Genomic DNA, 23,550 nt, shown 5'->3' on the forward strand with positions numbered 1-23,550 from the left:
GAGCCTCATCTGCTTCCCCAGCATTCTTTCTTGATAAAAACACTCCAAAAGATAGGAATAGAAGGGCTTTCTCAACATGGTAAAGTGCATATATGAAAAATATACAGCTAACATTGTACTCAATAGGGAAAGACTTAAAGCTTTCCTGCTAAGATCAGGAACAAAAGAAGGAAGGCTGCCTGTCACTCCTGTTATTCAATATTGTGCTAGAAGTTCTAGATAAAGCAATTAGGCTAGATAAAGAAATAAAAGACACACAAATAGGAAAGGGAGAAGTAAAAATTTCACTATTCACTGATTTATGATCCTGTATCTAGAAAACCATGAAATATCCACAACAAAGCTACTAAAACTAATAAAGTTCAGCCAAGAGATGGGATACAGGAGTAATATGCAATAATCAATAGCATTTCTATGCACTATTGATGAGCAATCTGAGGAGGAAATCGGAAAAAAATTCCGTTTATAATAGCAACTAAAAGAATCAAATATTTAGGAATAAACTTAACCAAGGACATAAATTACCTGTATTCAGAAAACTACAAAACACTGCTAAAACAAACTGAAGAAGACTTAAATAAATGGAAAGACATTCTGTGTTCATGGACTGGAAGACTAAATATTGTTAAGATGTCAATTCTACCCAAACTGATTTACAGATTCAATGCAATCCCTACAGGCTTTTTTGCAGAAATAGAAAAGTCAATTATCAAATTTATTGGGAAGGGTAAGGAACCCCAAATAGCCAAAAATATATTTAAAAAGAAGAACAAAGTTGGAGGACTGTCATGTCCTGATTTTAAAGCTTATTACTTAGCTACTGTGGTTAAAAAAAACAACATGATACTAGTATAAAGATAATCTGATTGACCAATGGAACCTAATTGAGAACTCAGAAATAGACTCTTACATCTATGGTCAAGTGATTTTTGACAAGGATGTCAAACCCACCCAGCTGGGCTGGAACAGTCCATTCAAAATATGGTGCTGGGAGAACCAGATATCCAAATCCAAAAGAAAGAAAGAGGGCCCCTACCTCACACCCTATACAAAAATAACTCAAAATGGATCAAGGCCCTAAATATAAAACGCTGTAACCATAAAACTCCTAGAAGAAAATACAGAAAAACACCTTCAAGATCTTGTGGTAAGGAGTAGTTTCTTAAAACCCAAAGCACAAGCAATAAAAGAAAAAATAGGTAAATGGGACCTCCTCAAAATTAAACGTTGTTGTTCTTCAAAAGACTTTGTCAAGAAAGTAAAAAAAGCAGCCTACTCAATAGCAAGAAAATATTTGGAGACCACATATCCAATAAGGATTTGATATCTATGTTATATAAAGAGATCACACAACTCAATGATAAAAAGACAAGCAACCCAATTAAAGAATAGGCAAAAGTCTTGAATAGACATTTCTCCAAAGAATAAATACAACTAGCCAAAAAGCACATGAGGGAAATGCAGATCAAAACTACAATGAAATATTATTTCGTACTTTTTAGAATGGGCATTATTTTAAAAACGGTAAACTACAAGTGTTGGAGAAGATGTGGAGAAACAGGAACACTCCTGCACTGTGGTCGAGAATATAAAACGGGGCAGCCTCTGTGAAGACAGCATGGTGGCACCTCGAGAAGCTGAATATAGGACTGCTGTGTGGTCCAGCAGTTCCACCGCTAGGAGTGTATTCAGAAGAACTGAAAGCAAGGATGCGAGCTAATCTATTCACACCAGTGCTCACAGCAGCATTATTCACAATTGCTGAGACACAGAACCAGCCCAGGTGTCCATCAACTGATGAAACAGAGCAAAAGGTGTTATATACATAAAATGGAATGCTATTCAGCTGTAAGAAGAAATGAAATCAGGTTGCTGTAACAATATGGATGAACCTAGAGAATGTTATGTGAAGTGAAATAAGCTAGACACAAGAGGACAAATATTGTATGGTCCCACTAATATGAACTAAACATAATGAATAAACACGTGGAGGTAAACTCTAGAGTATAGGTTACTAGGAAATAGAATACAGGTTGAGAATGGAAACTGATGCTTAATATATGTAGCATTATTAATTGTCAAAGTGAGGAATGGAGTTGGGAGTAACACGTAGTGAGTGTAAAAAACACTGCTGGGAAGCAGATGTGGCTCAACTAATAGAGCGTCTGCCTACCATGTAAGAGGTCCAAGGTTCAAACCCAGGGCCTCCTGACCTGTGTGGTGAGCTGGCCCACATGCAGTGCTACTGTGCACAAGGAGTGCCCTGCCACACAGGCGTGTCCCCCACATAGGGGAGTCCCACGCTCAAGGGGTGCGCCCTGCAAGGAGAGCTGCCCCACATGTACCATACCGTGGCACTGTACACATGGAACGCTGACTCAATATGACGCAACAAAAAAAGACAGATTCCCAGTGCCGCCGAGAATGCAAGTGGACACAGAAGAACACACAGCAAATGGACACAGAGAGCAGACAACTGGGAATGGGGAGAGAAATAAATAAAATAAATCTTTAAAAAACCTGCTGATTTATAAATGTGATTGTGGCTGAAAGGGGTAGTCTGTGGACATAAATGACAATCAAAAGGAAATTAGAGAATAATCTAGGGAATGTATAATATAGTGATTTCGGTGTTGAATGAAGATTGTAGAATAATATAAATATAAGAATGCTCTTTTACAAAGTGCTAAGAATATGGTGATATACAGGAAAATTACAACTAATGTAAATTATGGACAATAGTTAACAGTAACGTAATATTTTGCAGCAATGGCAAGAAGATATTACTTCAATACTAAAATACAATGATGGGGGTATAAGGGAGTATGGGGTTTTCCTTTTGGAGTAACGAAAACATTCTAAAATTGACTGAGTTGATGATAGTGCAACTCTGTGATGAAAGTGAGGGCACTGAGTGTATACTTTAAATGGATTGCACAAAGCTGTATAACACAGGGAATCCAGAGGTAGATGAGGGTCTGTGATTAAAAGGACAAATATGAGAACATTTTCTCGTGAATGATAACAAAAACCTAATACTAAAATAGAGTGTTAATAATTGGGTGGGTTGGGGGAAAAAACACCAAATGTAAAATATGGGCTATAGTTAATAGTAATATTTTGACGGTAATCTTTCATAGTTTGTAACAAATGTTTCACAACAGTGCAAGGCGTTGGTGGTGGGGAGATGTATGGGATCCTGGTATGACGATGTGTATATTTGTAAATTCACAAATTTTACTATACACTTATTTATATGTGTTCATGTATGAATAATATACTTCAATAAAATTTTATTTTAAAAATTAAAAAAATCCATGGAACTACTCTACACAAACAGGGAAACCTAATTTAAACGATGGACTTTAATTAATTGGACAATTATGAAAATGTGCTATCTTCAGTTGTAAAAAAATGTTCCACAACAATGCATGATGATAGTGGGATGGTGGCATTTGGGAATCCTGTATTTTATGCTTCATTGTTCTGTAAATCCACAACTTCTCTAATAAAAAAATTTTTTTTTAAAAAGGAGTGAAGGTCTCCAAGTAACAGTAATGACTTGGGTAAATATAAATGCCAATACTATTTTATTTTTGGTTTGTAACTCCACCTCTTTACTTTCTACAGGATCTAAAAGGCAAATGCAAAAAATATAATGATAAATCAATGATTTTGGACTCAAAATGTATAAATATGTAATTTGTGATGATAACTATGTAAAGGTGGGGGAATGGAGGGATAAAGGAGCATAGTTTGCGTCTACTATGAAAATTAAGTTGATATCAAAGCAAGCAAGATTGTTATAGATTTAGGATGCTAAATTTAGGCCCTTTTGTAACTACAAAGAAAATATGAGAGAATATGCAAACTCATAGAGACAAAAAGTAGAGTGCAAGTTGCCAGAGACAGGGGACAGAGAGAATGGGGAGTTAATGCATTATGGGTGTAGGGTTTCTGTTTGAGGAATAGGAAAGTTTTAGTAATGGAAAGTGGTGAGGGTACCACAACATTGTGAACGCTTGCTTCATATGCTTGGGAGGGGTTGGGAAGGGAAATTTTATGTTATATATATAAAAAAGAGCAACTAAAAAGCAATAACAATTAAATGCAATACATAACCCTGGATGAGATATTATAAGGGAAAAGACTCAAAAGGTACATGAAAAAAATGAAATATAGGGCGACGGACTTGGCCCAGTGGTTAGGGCATCCGTCTACCACATGGGAGGTCCGCAGTTCAAACCCAGGGCCTCCTTGACCCGTGTGGAGCTGGCCCATGCGCAGTGCTGATGCGTGCCAGGAGTGCCCTGCCACGCAGGGGTGTCCCCCGCGTAGGGGAGCCCACGCGCAAGGAGTGCACCCTGTAAGGAGAGCCGCCCAGTGCGAAAGAAAGTGCAGCCTGCCCAGGAATGGCGCCGCACACATGGAGAGCTGACACAACAAGATGACGCAACAAAAAGAGACACAGATTCCCGTGCCACTGACAACAATAGAAGTGGACAAAGAAGACACAGCAAATAGACACAGAGAACAGACAACCGGGGTGGGGAGGGAAAAGGGAGAGAAATAAATAAATAAATCTTTAAAAAAAAAAAAGAAATATAGACTCTAAGCTTTATATCAGTGTTAAAGTTCTTGAACTTGATTAAGGGGTAACATCAGTGAATGTCCTCATTCGTAGAAAATGCACATGGCAATATTAAGTATTCAAGGAGCATGATAGAATGCAGCCTTTACTCAAGTGCTCAGAAAATGGGTTGCTAGATGGATGGTTAGATAGAATGATATGGAAAATGTGGCAAAGTGTTAATATTGGTGGATCTGCATATCTGGGGAGGTTGGAATATATTGAAGTTCTCTGTGTGGTTTTGTATTATTTTTGTAACTCTCCTGTAAGTTTGAAAGTATTTCAAAATATTTTTTTAAAAATAACTTAGATTATTAAGAAAGAGAAAGAGCCCAGAGGGTGGGCTCCAAATTCTGCCTATGAATTCTGCCCATATCTCTGGCTGACCCTTAATTATGCATGAGTGGAGGAGACTTCAAGCATACCAGCTAAGGCTGAAGAACTCATCTGAGATTTCAGCTGCTGCCCACCACCAGGGAGATAGAGATTGAAGCTTGAGTTTAGCCAAATTACTACCCACTTTAAAAATTCAATTATCCTGAGAACATAGCAGAATCCAGTCTCTACAAAATATCATTCACAATATCAATATAATTCAAAAGTACTAAATATTTGCAGAACCAGGAAAACTTGATCCACACCAAGAAGAAAGACAATCATGGAGTCAGACCCTGAGATGATCCAGATGTTGGAATCAGCGGACAAGCATTTTTTTTTCCAAGAGGATATCAAATTGTTTATTGATTACACATGATATGGATGATACAAAAACTTCATTTACCACCTATAACTTCCTCTGGTACATTATTCAATTTAGATATATTGCATAGGATGTGCCAACAATCATTTTCATAACCAAATAAAATTCTGTAATTTTGCTTGGGTGACCTTTTAATGAACTCCAGATCACAGCACAGTAACGGTCAGTTCAACTACACCAAGGTTTCTGAAGACACAAGCAATCTTCTAAAACTGTAAATGAATTTGAATGGAACCTGGCATCATCCTGAAGGAATTCTAGCTTTTTACTACTGGGCAGTTTATCAAGATGGCTTTAGAGTAGACTAACTTTACACAGCACATTTTTAAAAAGACACATTTATTCAGCATAATGATCAGACTATTACATTTACCAATCAACAGCATGGATGCAAAAAAAAAAAATCTACATTAAAACCCTTTGTTGGAATGCTTTACACTTTCGACAGAACAGAAACTAAAATAACCTGTTATACAATTAGTCACAAATACAGTCCTCATGGTTTTTTGCCCATACACATGAGTATTGTCTAAAACACGTCTTCTTTGTAGAAGCTAGGCCCTGCCACCACTGTGTTTGGCTGGGTTCACAAAATCTTTTGTAACCTGTAGCTTCCCTGTCACTTCTCTGGCTCTCCTCTCCTGTTAAGCTTTGTTTCCTTGCAGTAATTAAAAGCTTCTGTCACTGCTGTAGCTACTACTGCTGCTGGAACCGCCATAGCCACCTTGATTTTGTGGTTTGGCAAAGTATTGGCCTCCACCCCCGTAAGGGCCAGAGCTGCTGCCCCCAAAGTTTCCTCCCTTCATGGGTCCAAAATTTGAAGACTGATTGTTGTAATTGCCAAATTCATTGTAGCTTCCACCACCTCCAAAATTGCTTCCACTACCACCGCCAAGGCTGCCTCTGTTGTTATAGCTGCCACTCCTGCCATAGCCACTGCCCTGGTTTCCATAACCCTGTCCAGCACTTCCACAGCCTCTGCTTCCTCCAGAGTAACCAGGGCTGCCTCCGTAACCACTATCATTACCAAAGCCATCATAGCCATCCCCACTGCCACCATATCCACCACCACCTCAACTGCCACCAAAGCCACCTCGACCACTGAAGTTTCCTCCAGGACCAAAGTTGTCATTCCCACCAAAGTCAACTCCATGACCGCCACCAAAGTTCCCTGCACCACTTTGACCTCTTTGGCTAGATGAAGCACTGGCCATCTCTTGCTTAGACAGGGCTTTCCTTACTTCACAGTTGTGGCCATTCACAGTAGGGTATTTCTGAATGACAATCTTATCCACAGAGTCATGGCCATCAAAGGTTACAAAAGCAAAGCCTCTCTTCTTGCCACTGCCTCGGTCAGTCATGATTTCAATTACTTCAATTTTCCCAAACTGCTCAAAATAGTCCTTGAGGTGGTGCTCTTCAGTGTCTTCTTTAATACCACCAACAAAGCTCCTTTTCAGTTAAGTGGGCACCTGGTCTTTGAGACAGCCCTCTTTGGTTCCACAACTCTTCCATCCCCCTTGTGTGGCCCTGCATTCATGGCTGCATCCACCTCCTCCACAGTGGCAAATGTGACAAACCCAAAGCCTCTGGAGAGCTTGGTGTTTGGATCTCTCATTACCACACAGTCCATGAGTGTCCCCCATTGCTCAAAGTGGCTTCTCAGACTCTCGTCGGTTGTTTCAAAGCTTAATCCTCTGATGAAGAGCTTCCGCAACTGTTCAGGCTCTTTAGGAGACTCTGACTTAGACACAACTGCAGTGGGAGGAAAAACTTTAACGATGCTTCCTCAGCAGCGTCCACGAGAGAAAGGCAGCAAACAAGCATTTTAAAGCCACTATTATAACCATGCTGAAGGATACAAAGGAAAACATGCATTTAATGAATGGAAAAAAAAAAAGGGAAGTCTCAGCAAATGAAAGGAACTAATGGAAATCTTAAAACTGAAACCTATGATATCTGAAATAAAATTTTCACTGGATGGGCTTAAAAGATTGAGGATAACAACAAGAAGAATCAGTAAACTTGAAGACCAAGCAATAGAAATCATTCAATTTGAAGAATAAAGGGAAAGTAAACAAACAAAAAAGAACAGAGCCTCAGGGACCTTAGGGCAATAATAACAGGTCTAGTTGGAATCCCAAAAAAAAGAGTAGAGAGGGAATTGGACTTGGCCGAATGGATAGGATATCCACCTACCAGATGGGAGGTCCGCGGTTCAAACCCTGGGCCTCCTTAACCCCTGTGGAGCTCGCCCACACACAGTGCTGATGCACGCAGGGAGTGCCGTGCCACATAGGAGTATCCCCTGCGTAGCGGAGTCCCACGCACAAGGAGTGTGCCCCATAAGGAGAGCCGCCCAGCATGAAAGAAAGTGTAGCCTGCCCAAGAATGGCGCCGCACACACGGAGAGCTGACACAACAAGATGACGCAACAAAAGAAACACAGATTCCCGGTGCCGCTGATAAGGATAGAAGCGGTCACAGAAGAGCACACAGCGAATGGACACAGAGCAGACACCTGTGGGGGGAGGGAGGAAGGGGAGAAAAATAAATAAATCTTTTCAAAAAAAAAAGAGTAGAGAAAGACTGTGGCAGAAAAACTTAGTTGATGAAATAGTGCCTTTCACTCAAACTTGGTGAAAGACATAAATTTACAGGTTTAAGAAGCCTAGGAGGTTCCAAAAAAGTTAAAGACTTTTAAATCACACCTAAGCACATCATAGTCAAGCTGCTGAAAACCAAAAATAGGAGAAAATATTGAAAGCAGTCCATTCTTGGACACATTACATACAGGGGAACAGTATTTCAGATTCCTCATGACTTCTCAGAAACTTTGGAGGCTAGAAGACAGTGGAACACATTTTTAAAGTGCTGAAATTAAAAAAAAAAGAAACCTGTCCACCCAGAATTCAATAACTAGTGGCAATATCCTTCAAAAATGAAGGCATTTTATGTAGGAGAGCCTGCAGAGGCCAGCTAGAGTGACACTCCCACAGTGGAGTTCAGGGGAAATGAGCCTTTGGAAGAAGGCAGTTGGGGGCAAGTGGAACAAACAGGAGAGCCACTACAAACGGTGGGCTCTCTGTGACAGGCTCAGAGCAGGGTCCCGGAAGCCCTTCTCCCTGGGTCCTCCTCCCAAGTCTCCCCAGCCTCCATGAAGGGCACCACTAGCTGCCCAGTTTCTTAGGCCAAAAATCAAGAAGTCCTCCTTGCTTCTCTTTCTCCCTCTTCCCCCACTTCCAGGCAGTTAACAGCCTCTGTCAACTTTACCTCCAAACTGGTTTCCACGTGTGCCCACTTCCCTTCACCTCTGCCTCTGCAGTGCCTTCCTCCCTATCAGACACTTCACTGGTCTGCTGCTGCCTCCCATGCTCTCCTACACTCTTGTCTCCATGTAGCTGCTGGAAAGATCTTTAAAACACAGACTAGATCCCATCACTGCACCACCTAAACCCGCCAATAATTTTTCATAGAATTTAAAACTGGTGGCTCTCTGGCCTAGGTCATGCAGAGGAGGGTGGTGTGGATGTTGAAGCCCGTTCACCCAAACCACCACAGTGGCCTCCTGCAGAGCTCACCAAGAAATGATGCCCTAGCAAAGTAGTTAAGGACTAGCTGTAGTTGCCCAGGGAGGACAGGAACTGGAGGGGTACCAGGCAGGAGGACAGCCCCATGCACAGGCCCAAGGGAGCAGCAGCCCAGGTGCACAGGTGCGCCTTGCCAGCTGTAGCGATAGAGCGTGAAGCTGAGTGCAAGGCATTAGGCTTTCATGAGCACCAACTAACGTGGCAGGACCCATGTAGGGGCAGACAGAGGCAGGAGACGAAGCTGGGAAAGGAGTCAGGAGCTGGGTCACAGAGGGACTTTATCCAGGTGAGGAACCTGGGCATTCGCCTGTGGATCCTGAGAAGCTGTAAACAGTTGCAAACATTAGAATGACATGATCAAATTCACATGTTAGTAGAATTATTCTGGCAGTAGTGTCAGGGTAGATTGTTGGAAGGATAAGACAGGAGGTAGGAGATGGGTCAGGCTGGGGGCACTGAGGGAGGAGCCAACTTGTGAAGGTGATGGGGGTCCTGAGCTGGAGATGCCTAAGAGAGACGTAAGTGAGAAGTCTAGCTCAAAGGAGAATGGCTGGAGCCAGAGCTCTTGCCTGGAAATTCTCAGGGCTCAAGCAGGGCTGAGAGCCAGGGAGTGCTGAGTGAGGGGGTTCAGCTTGAAAGCCAAGCCCTTGAAGAGCTGCAGGTGGCCCACCTCAAACTTCCCATCCTTCTCCCCAGGATGGTCAGCCCAACACACAATCCAGCCCTGGAGTTGAGCTGGGCTCCAGGGTGCGAGGGAGCCCTGGGGTGGAGCCCAGCTCCTGTCTGAGGCAACCAGCTCTCTCTGACTCCTTTCTGAGAGCCAATGGAATTTTCCATTAGGTGTAATAGCTGCAGGCTTGGGGCTGGAATGTCGCAGAGAGAAAAGAGGTGTGGAAGGATTGTTGCATTAAAATGTAGAAAAACACATGATAACTTATTCATGAAGCTATCACACGGTCTTAATTAAGCCCACAGCCCTAAAGCGGAAATGGGAGTTTTTTTCATTTCCAGCCAAATGACCTGATATAGGCAGGTAGACATGGGCAGAGAGGTGGGACAAAGGGCTTTCTCTTCCAAAATTTCCTGCTCCTCCTGGCCAAGCCAGAAAAGCAATGCTTGCCCTTCACTGTCCCAAGGCCTGAGCACTCTTCTGTCCAGACCAACTGAGGTGGACAGGAGAGGTCAGCCAGCCTGACCCTCCCGAGAGTTCTCATCTTCACATCTCCACCCCAAGCCATCATTTCTGGACTGTGTTGTCCAGAGGTCACACAGTGTAGCCTCTAATGTGACCTGAGTTGAGCCAGTGCAGAAGACAGGCAGGCCCACTCCTGGCCCCAGTTGCAGCACCCCCAGGAATGCAGGAAATGGAAGGGAACAACTGCACAAAGTGGGACGAAGGCACTCTTGCAGCGCTACCTGCCTTGGCTCGTCATGCTTTCTTGACCACCTTGGCGAGTATCTCTGTTGGCCAGGCTGCTATGACAAATACCACACACTGGGTTGGCTTAACAACAGGAACTTATTTGCCTCATGATTTGGAAGGCTAGAAGTCCAAAATCAAGGTATCAGCAGGGTTTGCTTTCTCCCCGAAGTCTGTAGCCTTCTGGCACTTCAGCCGTTGGGTTCCTTGGTTTGTATCTCTGCCTCCTGTCATGTGGTGAGCTCATTCCTCATGTCTGCTCTTCCAGTTCCCCTGACTTCCAGCTTCTGAGTCCTCCCTATGGCCTTCTCTTGATAGAGCTTCCGGTAATATGGATTATGACCCCCTCTGATTCAGTTGGCCATACCTTAACTAATAGCATCTTTAAAGGGTCCTATTTACAAATACGTTCACACCCACAGAAATGTGAATTAAGATTAGGAACATGTCTGTGGAGTGGGTAAGGAGTATTATTCCTAATTTGCAGATGAGGAAACGGAGTTTATTACTAGTCAGGTAGCTTCCTCAGATAGCATATAACCTCCCATGGGTGATAGAGCTAGAATCAGAACCAGGCCTGTGTGTGTATTACACCAGAGATGTTTATCTTGAAAATTCCAAGGACCGACTCCCCCAAGAGCCATTTTCTCATAGTTTGGTAATGGAACTTTTCTGCCTCTGTTTCTCTGTGCCCCCCTCCAGCTTCTCCTGGTCTTCCCCTGGACCACCTGAGAGCACCACCTGAGGGACCACACCCACTGCATTCATTGCTTCACCTCCAGCTCTTAGCACCTCAGTTTGTAAAGCCAAACACTGTCCTGACCAGTGCATTTCCTAGAAGGAAGTGGTGGAGAAGAAAGACCAGTGGTGCTAACTGGACATCGATCCACCCGGTCACCCAAGAGCCCTTCTGGTGGCTCACTTCTGTGCATGGCTAGTCACCCTGGACTCGGGAATTCTTGGCACTCTCTGGGTGTGAGTGAGGAGCTGACTCTGATGTGCATTTTTTCTGACTCATACAGGGAAGGAGCGGCTTGCTGCTTGCCTGAGAGTCACTGTTCAGGAAGCTGCCCAGTTTTTGGAGAGCTTTTTGCAGAAATACAAGAAAATCAAGGACTTTTCCCAAGCAACCATTGCCAAGTGTCACCAGACAGGTAAGCCAGCTGCAGCCAGAACTATTGGCAATTTCCCACTCTCCTCATGCCAGGGGATGTAGTGGCCAGGGGATGTCCAGGCTCCTGGCTCTTCCAGTGGGTTGAACAGATGGGTAGACGAGTCTGTGAATTGGTGGTGTCTGCATCAGTGGAGGCTGCCTGGGTGGCTGGATGAGTGGCCGATGGCCAAGTGAGAGTCCAGGTGACGAGGAGAGTGAAAGTGCTCCACGCACTTGACGCTGAGAGCTGGAAGGGCCTTCCAGTCCCCACCACTCCCACCCCTCCATGGATGGAGCCAAATTAAACATGCTTTCAGATGCCACTTGGTCTCTGCCTCCTGGTGAGCTGTGACCTGGAGGCAAAAAGCACAGACACAGCCTATGACCAGGAATTAAAACAAGCCGTTGCTGTCCAGGTGACTAGATTTGAGATGTCCCCAGAATCATCCCAAAGCAATAACTTGAAAATCACCATTTTAATGCCTTATTCCATTAGATGTAGAGGAGGTGAACACAGAATGAAGGAGGGGGAGAGTAAGAGTGGAAGTAGGCAGAGAGAGAATAACAAACAAGCAATCCTCCTGTCAAAATAAGCCCACAAACCAAAAGTGAAAAAATATATAATGTTTAACACTATGAAAGCAGCCAGTAAAATCAACTACCAAAACATGAATTCATTCCAGATGGAATAAGTAGGCTTCAAATATTTTAAAAGATAATAGCATAACCTTATTTTTTTGAAATAATGAATAAAGAACAAAAACAGAATCAAAGCAAGAAAAGGTGACTATGAAAAATATTAGAAAATAAAACAAACAAACAAAAAGAAAAATATTAAAATTTAGAGAAAGTACATTAAAATTAAAGACAATAGCTGAGGTAAACTCAAATGGACACAATTAAAGATTGAATTATGGAATTGAATGAAAAATACTGAGGAACTCATCTAGAATGCAGTATAGAAAGCAAAGGGGAAAAACAAATAAGTCACACAAACAAGAGCATGTAAGAAACACAGAGAACATAGTGAGAGGATCCAGGCAAGTAAAGCTAGAATTTTCAGAAGAGCGTGGAGGGAATGGTGGAGTCCTGACATTTGAGGATGTAATAGCTGGGAATTCTTCAGAGTTTAAAAAAGGCCTGAGTCCCCAGATCAAAGTGCACACTGCACCAGGCAAGACGGCTAACATGAAACCCACACCTAGACCCAAAGAGAAACTGCAGACAAATGAATAAAGAGACAATCTTTTTAAAGTTGATGGGAACAAAAAAGACAGATTTTTTACAAGGGAGCAGAACTAGACTGACCCGACTGGTCATCAATGGCAGGAGGTGCTGGAAGACAGTGGAGTCCTAGCTTCACGTTGCTGAGTGGAAGCAGCTGCCAACCTAGAGCTGTACCAGCCACACCTGAGACAGCGGGGCAAGCAAGCCCTTTCCAGACAAGTGCTGAAGGAAGTTTACTACCATCTCACCCTCACAAACGACCTAGAAAATGCACTTCAGCAGGAAGAAAAATTAACCCATAAGTGAAGCAACAGTGAGACCCAAAACAGATTTATCTTTTAAGATGTCAGTAATTTTTGTAGCTATTGACCATTTAAAAACCTACTTTTCTGGTGTTTTTAAAAAGTTAAACTGTAATGCTAAACAATAAAATGATGGAGTAATGGATATCATTAAGTAGTTAAAAATTCACCAAGTCTCTTTTCATAATCAGGAGAGAGATAAATATCCTGAAAATTCATATAAATGTAAAAGTAATAAAAATACAGTCGATAGCTTCCAAATCAGCAGAAGGAAGAAAGAAGAGTGAAAAAGACAATGCATTAATCTAGCAAAAGACAGAATTGGGGAAACAAAAAGAAAAGGGAAAATTATAAGCAGAAAAAAATGGTGGAAAGAAGTCCAAATATACCAATAATCATAATACTTTTAAATGGAAAAGGCTTTCATATTAAAAGACAAATTATCAGGGAGGGTTTTTTTAAATTTAAATATATTATGTGTTTATAAGCAATGATCCTAAAATACTATCACAGAGAGACACTGAACGTAAAAAATAGAGAACTATCTACCCTAAAAATAAAAAAAGATGTTATAATATTAATAGAATAAAAAATATGTACTAATAGAAGACAAAATAGACTTTAAATAAAGAAATAATGAAGATAAGGGCTGACAACACATAATCTAAACAGTTATCAAAGAAGATACATCAAACTCAAACCTGTACATGTACCTAACATAACCTCAAAATATATAAAGCAAAAACTCTTATAATTACAAGAAGAAATTTGGCAACCTACAATGAAGTGGGACATTCAACAACCCCCTTTCAGAAATTGATTAGGCAGACAAAGATTTAATATAAGGATATGGAAATTTTGAAAAATAAAATTAACAAGCTTGAGTTAACAGATGAGAGATGGACAGATAGATACAGAAAGATAAAATGCTGTACTAATAAATGGTTAACACATCTTCTTATGAAAAACACTTGTTATATTTTTAAAGTTTCACCACAAATTTGTCACAAAAAAAAAACACCAAAATTTCAAAGAAAATCAAATAGAACATGGTCTCTGACCCCAGTGCAATATAAAGGTAGTTTTGTACCTATTTATATGTGCATACCTATTCATCCACCTACCTATCTGGAAATTTACTGCACTCCTAAATAACTTAATTTTGGACAAAGAAATCCCAAGAAAATTATAAAATTTAATAAATTCAATTATTCCTAAAGTGAATGGCAGTAGAAGTGTCCCATATCATAGACTGTGGGGCATGGCCAAGCTGGAGCTTCAGTTAGACGTAAGGGAATATTATTAAGGCTTATTTTTAAAAGAAAAAAAGAAATATGTGAACATAAGCGAGTTGTATTCAATGCAAGAAATTTGGAGCAGCAGAGTAAAGGTAAGAAGGAAGGAAATAAATACAAAAGCAGAAATTAATGAAATAGCAAAAAACACTCAACAGTAGATTCAGAAAATGTATTCACAAAACTCAGCTCTCACAAGTGATTTAAAAAAATAGCAAACCTAATACTAGAAAAGATAGTCTTTAACCTGACAAAGGTAATCTATCAAACACCAATTGTAAACAGCATACTTTCAAATGAGGTTTTATTTTTTTTTAATTATTTATTTATTATTTTTTTAAAAATTACATTATAAAAAATATGAGGTCCCATTCAACCCCACCGCCCCCGCCCCCCACTCCCCCCACAGCAACACTCTCTCCCATCATCGTGATACATCCATTGCACCTGGTAAGTTCATCTCTGAGCATCCCTGCACCCCATAGTCAATGGTCCACATCATAGCCCAGACTCTCACGTTCCATCCAGTGGGCCCTGGGGGGATCTACAGTGTCCCGTAATTGTCCGTGAAGCACTATCCAGGACAACTCCACGTCCCGAAAACGCCTCCACATCTCATCTCTTCCTCCCGTTCCCCACACCCAGCAGCCCCCATGGCTACCGTTCCCACACCCATTCCACATTTTCTCTGTGGACTCAAATGAGGTTTTAAGAATATTCTCATTAAAGGATGGTGGGATGATGGCAGATCAGGAAGCTCCAGGAACCAGACCCTCCATGAAAACAACCACTGAACAGGCATGAACTGTCTGAATCAACACTTTGGGGACGTGGGGTCTAGTGCAACATCGTGCAGCATCCAGAGAAGAGCTGGAAGAGGAGGCTAGTAAACTGCAACAAATACTGTGCATTTCACCCTCCTTCAGCAGCTACCATCCCCACCCCCAGGCACATAGCTGTCGGCACTGGGGACAGCAGCTTGCTAGTGCCAGGGTGGGCTGTAAGGGGAGTGTGGTGGGATTGTCGATCATGCTTTCGATCAGCTACTTAAGATGCCTGGGGGCCGGCTCCGAGGGAGCCACTGTTCAAACTACTCACACGGAGAAGTAGCAGAGGTGGCTTTAAGGAGGCAAGACCTATTTTTTCTATCTTTTCTCCTTCCATTCCCCATTTGAGAACAAAAATTGGTTTGGAAAAGTCACAAATTGATGACTCCAGCCCTCAATAACAACTAGCAATTCCAGAGCAGGGAGAAAACTAGATTTCCAGTATTATAGAAACAAAATACTTGGAATTTCCAGTTTTCAACAAAAATTAAGAAACACCTGAAGAAACAGAAGTATGGCCTATTCACAGAAAAAAAAAAGAATTTGCCAGGTACCAGCCCTGAAGGAGACTCATATGTTGGTGCTATTAGTCGACTTTATATCAACCATCTTGGGGAGGCGGACTTGGCCCAGTGGTTAGGGCGTCCGTCTACCACATGGGAGGTCCAGGGTTCAAACCCCGGGCCTCCTGACCCGTGTGGAGCTGGCCCATGCTCAGTGCTGATGTGCGCAAGGAGTGCCGTGCCACACAGGGGTGGAGTGCCATGCCACACAGGGGTGTCCCCCGCGTAGGGGAGCCCCACGCGCAAGGAGTGCGCCCCGTAAGGAGAGCCGCGCAGCACGAAATGCTGCCTGCCCAGGAATGGCACCGCACACACGGGGAGCTGACACAACAAGATGATGCAACCAAAAGAAACACAGATTCCCGTGCTGCGGATTTCAACAGAAGCCGCGAACACACAACTGGGGTGGGGTGGGGTGGGGTGGGGTGGAGGGGAGAGAAATAAATAAATAAATCTTTGGGGAAAAAAAAACATCTTAACATGTTAAATGAGCTAAAGGAATCCACAGACAAAGAACCTAATGGAAATTAGGAAGTGTTGTCTGGGCAAATTAAGAGATGGAAATTACAAAAAGGAGTCAAACGGAAATTTTGGAGCTGAAGAGTATACTTTATTGAAGTGGAAAACTCATTAAATGGATTCAAAAGCAGATTTGAACCAACAGAAGAAAGGAGAGGTAAAATGAAAGATAAGACTATAGAAATTATTCAGTGTGAGGAGCAGAAAGAAAAAATAAGGAAAAATGGACCAGCCTGAGCTACCTGTAGGACACCTTCAAGCATCCCAACATATGCATCCTCAGAGTCCCAGAAGGACAAGAGAGAAAAGTATAGAGAAAGTATGTGGAGAAACAATGGCTGAAAACTTCCCAAATCTGAAGAAAGACATGAATATAGACATCCAGGAAGCTCAATGAATTCCAAACAGGATAGACTCTAAGAGAGCTACACAAAGATACATTAGAGTAAAATTGTCAAAATCCAAAATCAAAGAGAAGATTTAAAGGGAACAAGAGAAAAGTGACTTGTCACGTGCAAGAAACCATAGAGGGCATATTCAAGCTCCTCCCAGGAAAAAAAAAAGGACTGTCAACCAAAAATTCTATATCCAGCAAAATGATCTCTCAAAATGAAGGAGATTATGACAATTACGGATAAACAAAAGCTGAAAGTTCATTACCAGAAGACCTGCCCTACAGGAAATGCTAAACGGAGTCTTTCAGGCTGAATGAGGTAAGAGAACACTAGACATAAGAATAAATAAAGAACATTTTCGTAACAGTAACTACAAGAGGTATATATAAAATCCTGTATAGTTGTACTTTTGGTTTGTAACTGCTTTTACCCCCTATATGCCTAACAAGCAAAAATGTAAAATATGTTAATGGGCATGCAAATGTATAAATATGTAATCTGAGACAGTATTAATATAAAGGGGGGAGGGACAGATATCTAGTAGTAGAGAATTTGTTTACTACTGACATTAGGTTGGTATTAGTCAAACTAGGATGTTTTTAGTTTAAGCTGTTAATTATAATTACAAAGGTCACCCTTAAGAAAATAACTAAACATTACAGAGAAAAGAAAACAATATTAGAATCAAAATGGTATACTACAAAAGGCAACTAAATACAGAAAAAAAGCAATAATGGAGAAATCAAGAAAGAAAAAACATAAAGACATACAAAAAACAAATAGCTAAATTGCAGAGGTAACTTCTTCCTTCTCATTTATTATCTTACATGTCAATGGATTAAACTTTTCCTATTCAACAGTAGAGATTGGCAGATTGTAAGAAAAAGTATGAACCATCTATGTGCTGTCTAGAGGAGATTCATGTGCATTACAAAGACACAAAGAGGTTGAAAGTAAAGGGTGGAAAAAGATATTCCATGTAAACAGTAATCAAAAGAGACCCTTAGAGGCTATGTTTTTGGCAGACAAAATAGACTTTAAGTAAAAATATTAGAGGAAACAAGAATATTATACATTCATAAAATGTTCTATCCAGTGAGAAGATCATAAACATATATGCACCTTACAATAGAGCCCCAAAATATATGAAGCAAAAAAAGGACAGAAGTGAAGGGAGAAATAGTTCTTCGATAATAGTTAGAGACTTCAATACACCACTTTCAATATGATGGAACATCTAAACAGAATCTCGGTAAGGAAATAGAGAACTTGAACACACTGTTAACCGATTAGGCCTAATGAACACACACAGCACACTCCACCAAACAACAGCAGCAACAGCAGAGAACGTGCACCTGGCACATTTTCAAGGACAGACTACATGTTAGGCCACAAATCAAACCTTACTAAATTTTAAAATATTGAAATCATAAAGTGGCCTCCCAGACACAAAGGAAATAAAGCTAGAAATCAGTAACAGAAGGAAATCTGGAAATTTTTAAATATGTGGAAATTAAACAACACATTATTAAACAACCAGTGAGTCAAATAAGATGCCACAAGGGAAATTAGGAAATATCTTGAGATGAATGAAAACAAAAACACAACATACAAAACCTTATGGGATACAGCAAAGGTAATGCACAGAGAGAAATTTCTAGCTTTAAATGCCTACTTTAAAAAAGAAGAAAGATCACAAATCAAAAAACTAACTTCTGACCTAAAGAAATTAGAACAAGAAAAGCAAACTAACCCCAAAATTAGTAGAATGAAGGAAATAGTAAAGATAAGAGCAGAAATAAATGAAATAGAGAATAGAAAAACAATAGAATCAACAAAACCAAAAAGTTGGTTGTTTTCCTTTAAGACCAGTAAAGAATCCATTAGCCAGACTGACAAAAAGAGAAAGAGAGAGAGGACACAAATAACTAAAATCAGGAGTGCAAGTGGGGATATCACTACTGACTTTAAAGAAGTAGAAATGATTACAAGAGGTACTATGAACAACGATAAGCCAACGAATTAGAAACCTTGGATGAAATGGGCAAATTCCTGGAAACTGACAAATTACCTAATCTGATGCAAGAAGAAATAGAAAATCTTGACAGATCTATGGCAAGTAAAGTGATCAAAAACCTCCCAAAGAAAAGTCCAGGACCAGATAGTTTAATGTCTGAGTTTATCAACAATTTAGAGACTTAACACCAATCCTTCTCAACCTCTTCCAAAAATTAGAATAACAGACATAAAGACCAATGGAATAGAATTCAAAGCCCAGAGATAAATCAACACATCTATGGCCGGCTGGTTTTCAACAAGGTAGCCAAATCCATTCAATGGGAAAAGAAAGTCTCTTCACAAATGGTGCTGAGACAATTGGAAATCCACATGCAAAAGAATGAAGTAGACCCCTACCTCTCGCCATATATAAAAATTAATTCAAAATGGATAAAAGACCTAAATATAAGAGCTAATTGTATAAAACTCTTAAAAGAAATATTGAGAAATATCTTCCGGACCTTGTAGAAGGCAATGAATTTTTAGATTTTACACCAAAAGCAAAAGTAACCAAAGAAAAAATAGATAAAATGGACTTTATCAAAACTAAAATCTTTCATGCATCAAAGGACTTTGTCAAGAAAGTGAAGACCAACTACAGAATAGGAGAAGATATTTGGAAGCAATTTATCTGATAAGCATGTAATATCCAGAATACGTAAAGAAGTACAACTCAGCAACACAAAGACAAGCCAATTTTTTTAAATGGGCCAAGGGTGTGAATAGGCATTTCTCCAAAAAAAGATATTTAAATGGCTAATAAGTATATAAAAGATGCTCAACTTCATTAGCAATTAGAGGAATGCAAATTAAAACTAGAATGAAATACCACCTCACAACCACCAGATGACTAGTATGTTTTAAAAACTGAAAATAACAAGTGTTGACAAGGATGCAGAGAAGCAGGAACTCTTGACATTGTTGGAAATGTACAATGGTACAGCTGCTATTTAAAACAGTTGGGTGGTTTCTCAGAAATTTAAATGCAGAATTACCATATGACCCAGCAATTCCACTCCTTGGTTTATACCCCAAATAACTGAAAACAGGGACTCAGACAGATATTGGCATGCCAGAGTTCACTGCAGCATTACCAAGAGGTAAAAGCAACCCCAGTGTCCATCAACAGACAAGGTGGAGAAGCAACATATGGCCCACCTGTACAATGGAGCTTTATTCAGCCATAAACAGGAGGGAAATGTTGGTACACACTACAACGTGAATGAGCCTTGAAGACGGCATGTTGAGTGAATAAGCCAGACACAAAAGAGCAGGCATTCTGTGGCTTCTCTTATATGAAATACTTAGAACAAGCGAACTTACTGAGACAGAAAGCAGAACAATGGTTCCTAGGGGTGGAGAGGAGCAGGTGGGACGTTGTTACTAAAGGAGTATGAGTTTTGGTTTGGGATGATGAAAATGCTCTTGAAATAGATAGTGGTAAAAGTTTCACAGTATTGTCAGTACACTTAATGTCAAAGAATTTTCCACTTAAATTGGTTAAAATGATTTTTATGTTATGCATATTTTATCACAATTAAAAAGTTTTTAAAATATAGGATTAAAGTCCTTATCTGAGAAAAAAAGTACTTTAAAACTTCACAAGAACATATAGACTATCCTTATAACCTCAGAGTAGGGAAGGATTTCTTATACAAGAATCCCAAAAGCACAAAGGAAAAAAATGATAAATTGTACTACATTAAAATTTAAAATCCTGCCCCCCGCCCCCCCCCCCGAAAAAAGAAGCACCACACACTGGACAAAGATATTATTATCCATAATGTAAAATAACTTCCACACGTCGGTAAGAAAAGAACAAGCACGTTAACAGGAAACTGGACAAAGGCTATCACTTGGCACATTCCTAGAAGAGAAAACTCAAGAGCTAATAACCTCGTGAAAGGATGCTTAACCTCACAAGTGGCCTGGGAAGTGAAACTAAAACAAAAAAGATGGCATTACGCACATGTCAGATAGATAACACTGTCAAGTCTGGCACACCACGTGTAGGCAAAGATAAGGAGCAGGGGCGAAATCGTCGCTGGCAGCCTGCCCCGGCCCACCCCCTCTTCCGAGGACCCCTGACTTGTTTGGGGCAGCAGCAGTGGCCCTGCTGAAGCGCCCATCTGCGCGGCTCCCCCTAAACTAATGGGCCTGCAAGCTCTTCCCAGCCAACGGGCAGCCTGTGCCAGTGGGCCTTCAGGGAGCTCTTGTTTGCGGACAGAAGGGAGGAAGCCGGGGAGGGAGGGAGCAGGGAGGGAAGCAGGAGAGAGACTCCCAGCCAGCACCCCTTGCCCTTCACCTTCACCATCCCTTCGTCCTGCCTGGAATGGGCACACACCTCCCGGGGCGGCCCTGCGGACCAAGGGCCCCCACTGAGAGGGGGCCGCCTGCGAGCACCCTGGGCCCCTAGATGCTGGTTCTGGGGAACCACTCTCTGGTTCAGCTGAGTCACCCCCTCGCTGGGGCTGCCTGCAGATGCTGTCGCGCGTGACCCAGAGGGCCCTGGGCCCCGAACCCATGCCGCTTGTGCCAGGACGTGCTGTCGGCACAGGGCCGTGTTAGGATTTGCCCCGGCTGGCTAGGGGGTGTGCTGGGGCTCACAACAGCACTTTCCATGTGGATGCTTGTATCAAAAAGACAAAAGAACAGTAAGTGAGCAGGCCCTGATGCCAGTGCCCTTGGGGCTCTGCCCCTCCTGCCCTCCAGGGCGCTGCTGAGCCCGGGCGCCTCCTGGCGCCCCCATTTCCCCGTGCCCCCCCCCCGCCACCGCCTGGGTTGGGCCTGTGGTGGGAGAATTTCCGCCAGGGCCCACGCAGTTCTCACTGCACCTGGTAGGTTAAAGTTCTGTGTTTCATGACACACAGGGCACCCCGAGAACAGCAGCTTTCTGGGCGGGAAACAGCGCTGGGGTGCCCTCCTGGGCGCGTGCTGGTGCTTGCAGGGCACGGGCATCTGGAGGGCGGCCTGTGGCAGGGCCCCGTGGCTCAGGCCGATCCCTGCTGCCATTGCTCTCACCGGCAGGGCAGGCGGCGCCCGTCCATTTCCTGAGAAGCTGGAGCAGGGAGGACTTTCAGGAAGCATGCTTGCTTTCTGTTGTGTTCAAGTATTTCCCTCCTTTCCTGTCACCAAGTGGGAGCTGTGGGCCGAGGTGAGGCGGGCGAGCTGGCGGCCGGCCCAGTGCCCGAGGCCCGCAGTGACCACGGGCCTGCCAATCCCTGCACTCCAAAGACGCTGACTTTGGGGCTCAAGGCAGAACTTTCCTCTCCCTTCCGAGACTCCTCTGAAATGAGAGTGAAGGAGTGAAAAGCTGAAAACTCACGACGATGAAGTGAAGAGGCGGGGTGGGCAGAGGAGGTGGAGGAGTGGTAACTGGGAGCTAGGGCCCCGCCGCGGCCTGCACGCTGCCGTCAGCATCCACAGCGGCTCTGCGGCAGTTTGGTATAGTTATGAATTCCGAAAATAGACATTGGGTTATGTTTGTAATCTGGTCTGTACCTGGGCGTGATTAAATTATGATCAGGGCTTTGATTGGGCCACGTCAGTAGGGTGCTGATAAGGCATGGCAAAGGACGGAGTCGGAGATTTTTGATGTTGGAGTTTGATGCTGAAGACTTAAGCTGGAGCCCTAGGAAGTAAGCTCACAGAGGAAAGAGAAGCCAGCCCCAGGAAGAGAGGAACCTTGAACCCAGAGAGAAGCAAGCCCTGGGAAAAGAGGAACCCTGAGCCCGGAGAAAAGCAAGACCCGGGAAGAGAGGCACCCAGGAAGCCTGGACCCTGGCAGATGTCAGCAGCCGTCTTGCTCCTTTGGCTGACTAATACAGCCTCCCACGTGCTCCGCCTGCTCCCCCAGTGCAGGCAATATCTGGGCGCCCACCGATGGGAGCCTCCTCCTCTGGAATCCCTGCCAGGACCTGGAGCCCACAGATCAGCCCTGAGAGCTTGGCCTGGCTGCAGCCTGGAACCCGGGCACCCTCTGCCCTGCCCGTGAAGCACCGGCCATGGGGGTGGGGCCTCTGTGCACGCCATGGCCAGCCAGAGCTCGCCCTTGTGGCCTTGGCCCCCACCCACTCTCCTGCACGGGCAGCACAAGACAGGTCCACCTTGCCCTTCCGGGCAGCACAAGACAGCAGCTCCACCTTGCCCCTCCGGGCAGCACAAGACAGCAGGTCCACCTTGCCCCTCCGGGCAGCACAAGACAGCAGGTCCACCTTGCCCCTCCGGGCAGCACAAGACAGCAGGTCCACCTTGCCCCTCCGGGCAGCACAAGACAGCAGGTCCACCTTGCCCCTCCGGGCAGCACAAGACAGCAGGTCCACCTTGCCCCTCCGGGCAGCACAAGACAGCAGGTCCACCTTGCCCCTCCGGGCAGCACAAGACAGCAGGTCCACCTTGCCCCTCCGGGCAGCACAAGACAGCAGGTCCACCTTGCCCTTCCGGGCAGCACAAGACAGCAGGTCCACCTTGCCCTTCCGGGCAGCACAAGACAGCAGGTCCACCTTGCCCCTCCGGGCAGCACAAGACAGCAGGTCCACCTTGCCCTTCCCGCATGTCTAAAGGCCTCGGGCTCCCTGGACCCCTGTGGGGCGAGCTGAGGAGCGCACACCCCCTCCCCTGCTGCCACCCAGCCCTCACTGAAGCCGCTGCCTGCCAGGCTCAAGTGCAAGTGCCTTCTGTGCGTGGACTCACGTCCCCCTCACTGCAGCCCTCAGAAGAGAGTGCTCTCACTTCCAGGTCACAGATGAGGAAAACGAGTCCCCGAGTGGCTGAGGGGCGCCCCGAGCTCGCACAGCTCAGAGGTGACAGAG

General features: G+C 43.3%; 1 protein-coding gene, 1 non-coding gene and 1 pseudogene across 2 annotated transcripts in view; 2 read left to right on the top strand and 1 right to left on the bottom strand.

Annotated features, from left to right (window-relative positions):
• POLN (DNA polymerase nu) overlaps nt 1-23,550 on the top strand; it is a 266,632-nt gene that overhangs the window by 231,438 nt on the left and 11,644 nt on the right. Inside the window, exon 19 of the mRNA XM_058301524.1 lies at nt 11,423-11,554. Coding sequence (XP_058157507.1) covers nt 11,423-11,554 — 132 coding nt within the window. The remainder of the gene's footprint in view (nt 1-11,422; nt 11,555-23,550) is intronic.
• LOC139438716 (heterogeneous nuclear ribonucleoprotein A1-like) lies at nt 5,918-11,332 on the bottom strand (annotated as a pseudogene).
• On the top strand, nt 15,818-15,895 carry TRNAG-ACC (transfer RNA glycine (anticodon ACC)). The gene has a single exon. It is a non-coding gene; the product is annotated as a tRNA-Gly (tRNA).

This window comes from Dasypus novemcinctus, chromosome 1 (assembly GCF_030445035.2).
Source record: "Dasypus novemcinctus isolate mDasNov1 chromosome 1, mDasNov1.1.hap2, whole genome shotgun sequence".
Lineage (NCBI taxonomy): Eukaryota > Metazoa > Chordata > Mammalia > Cingulata > Dasypodidae > Dasypus > Dasypus novemcinctus.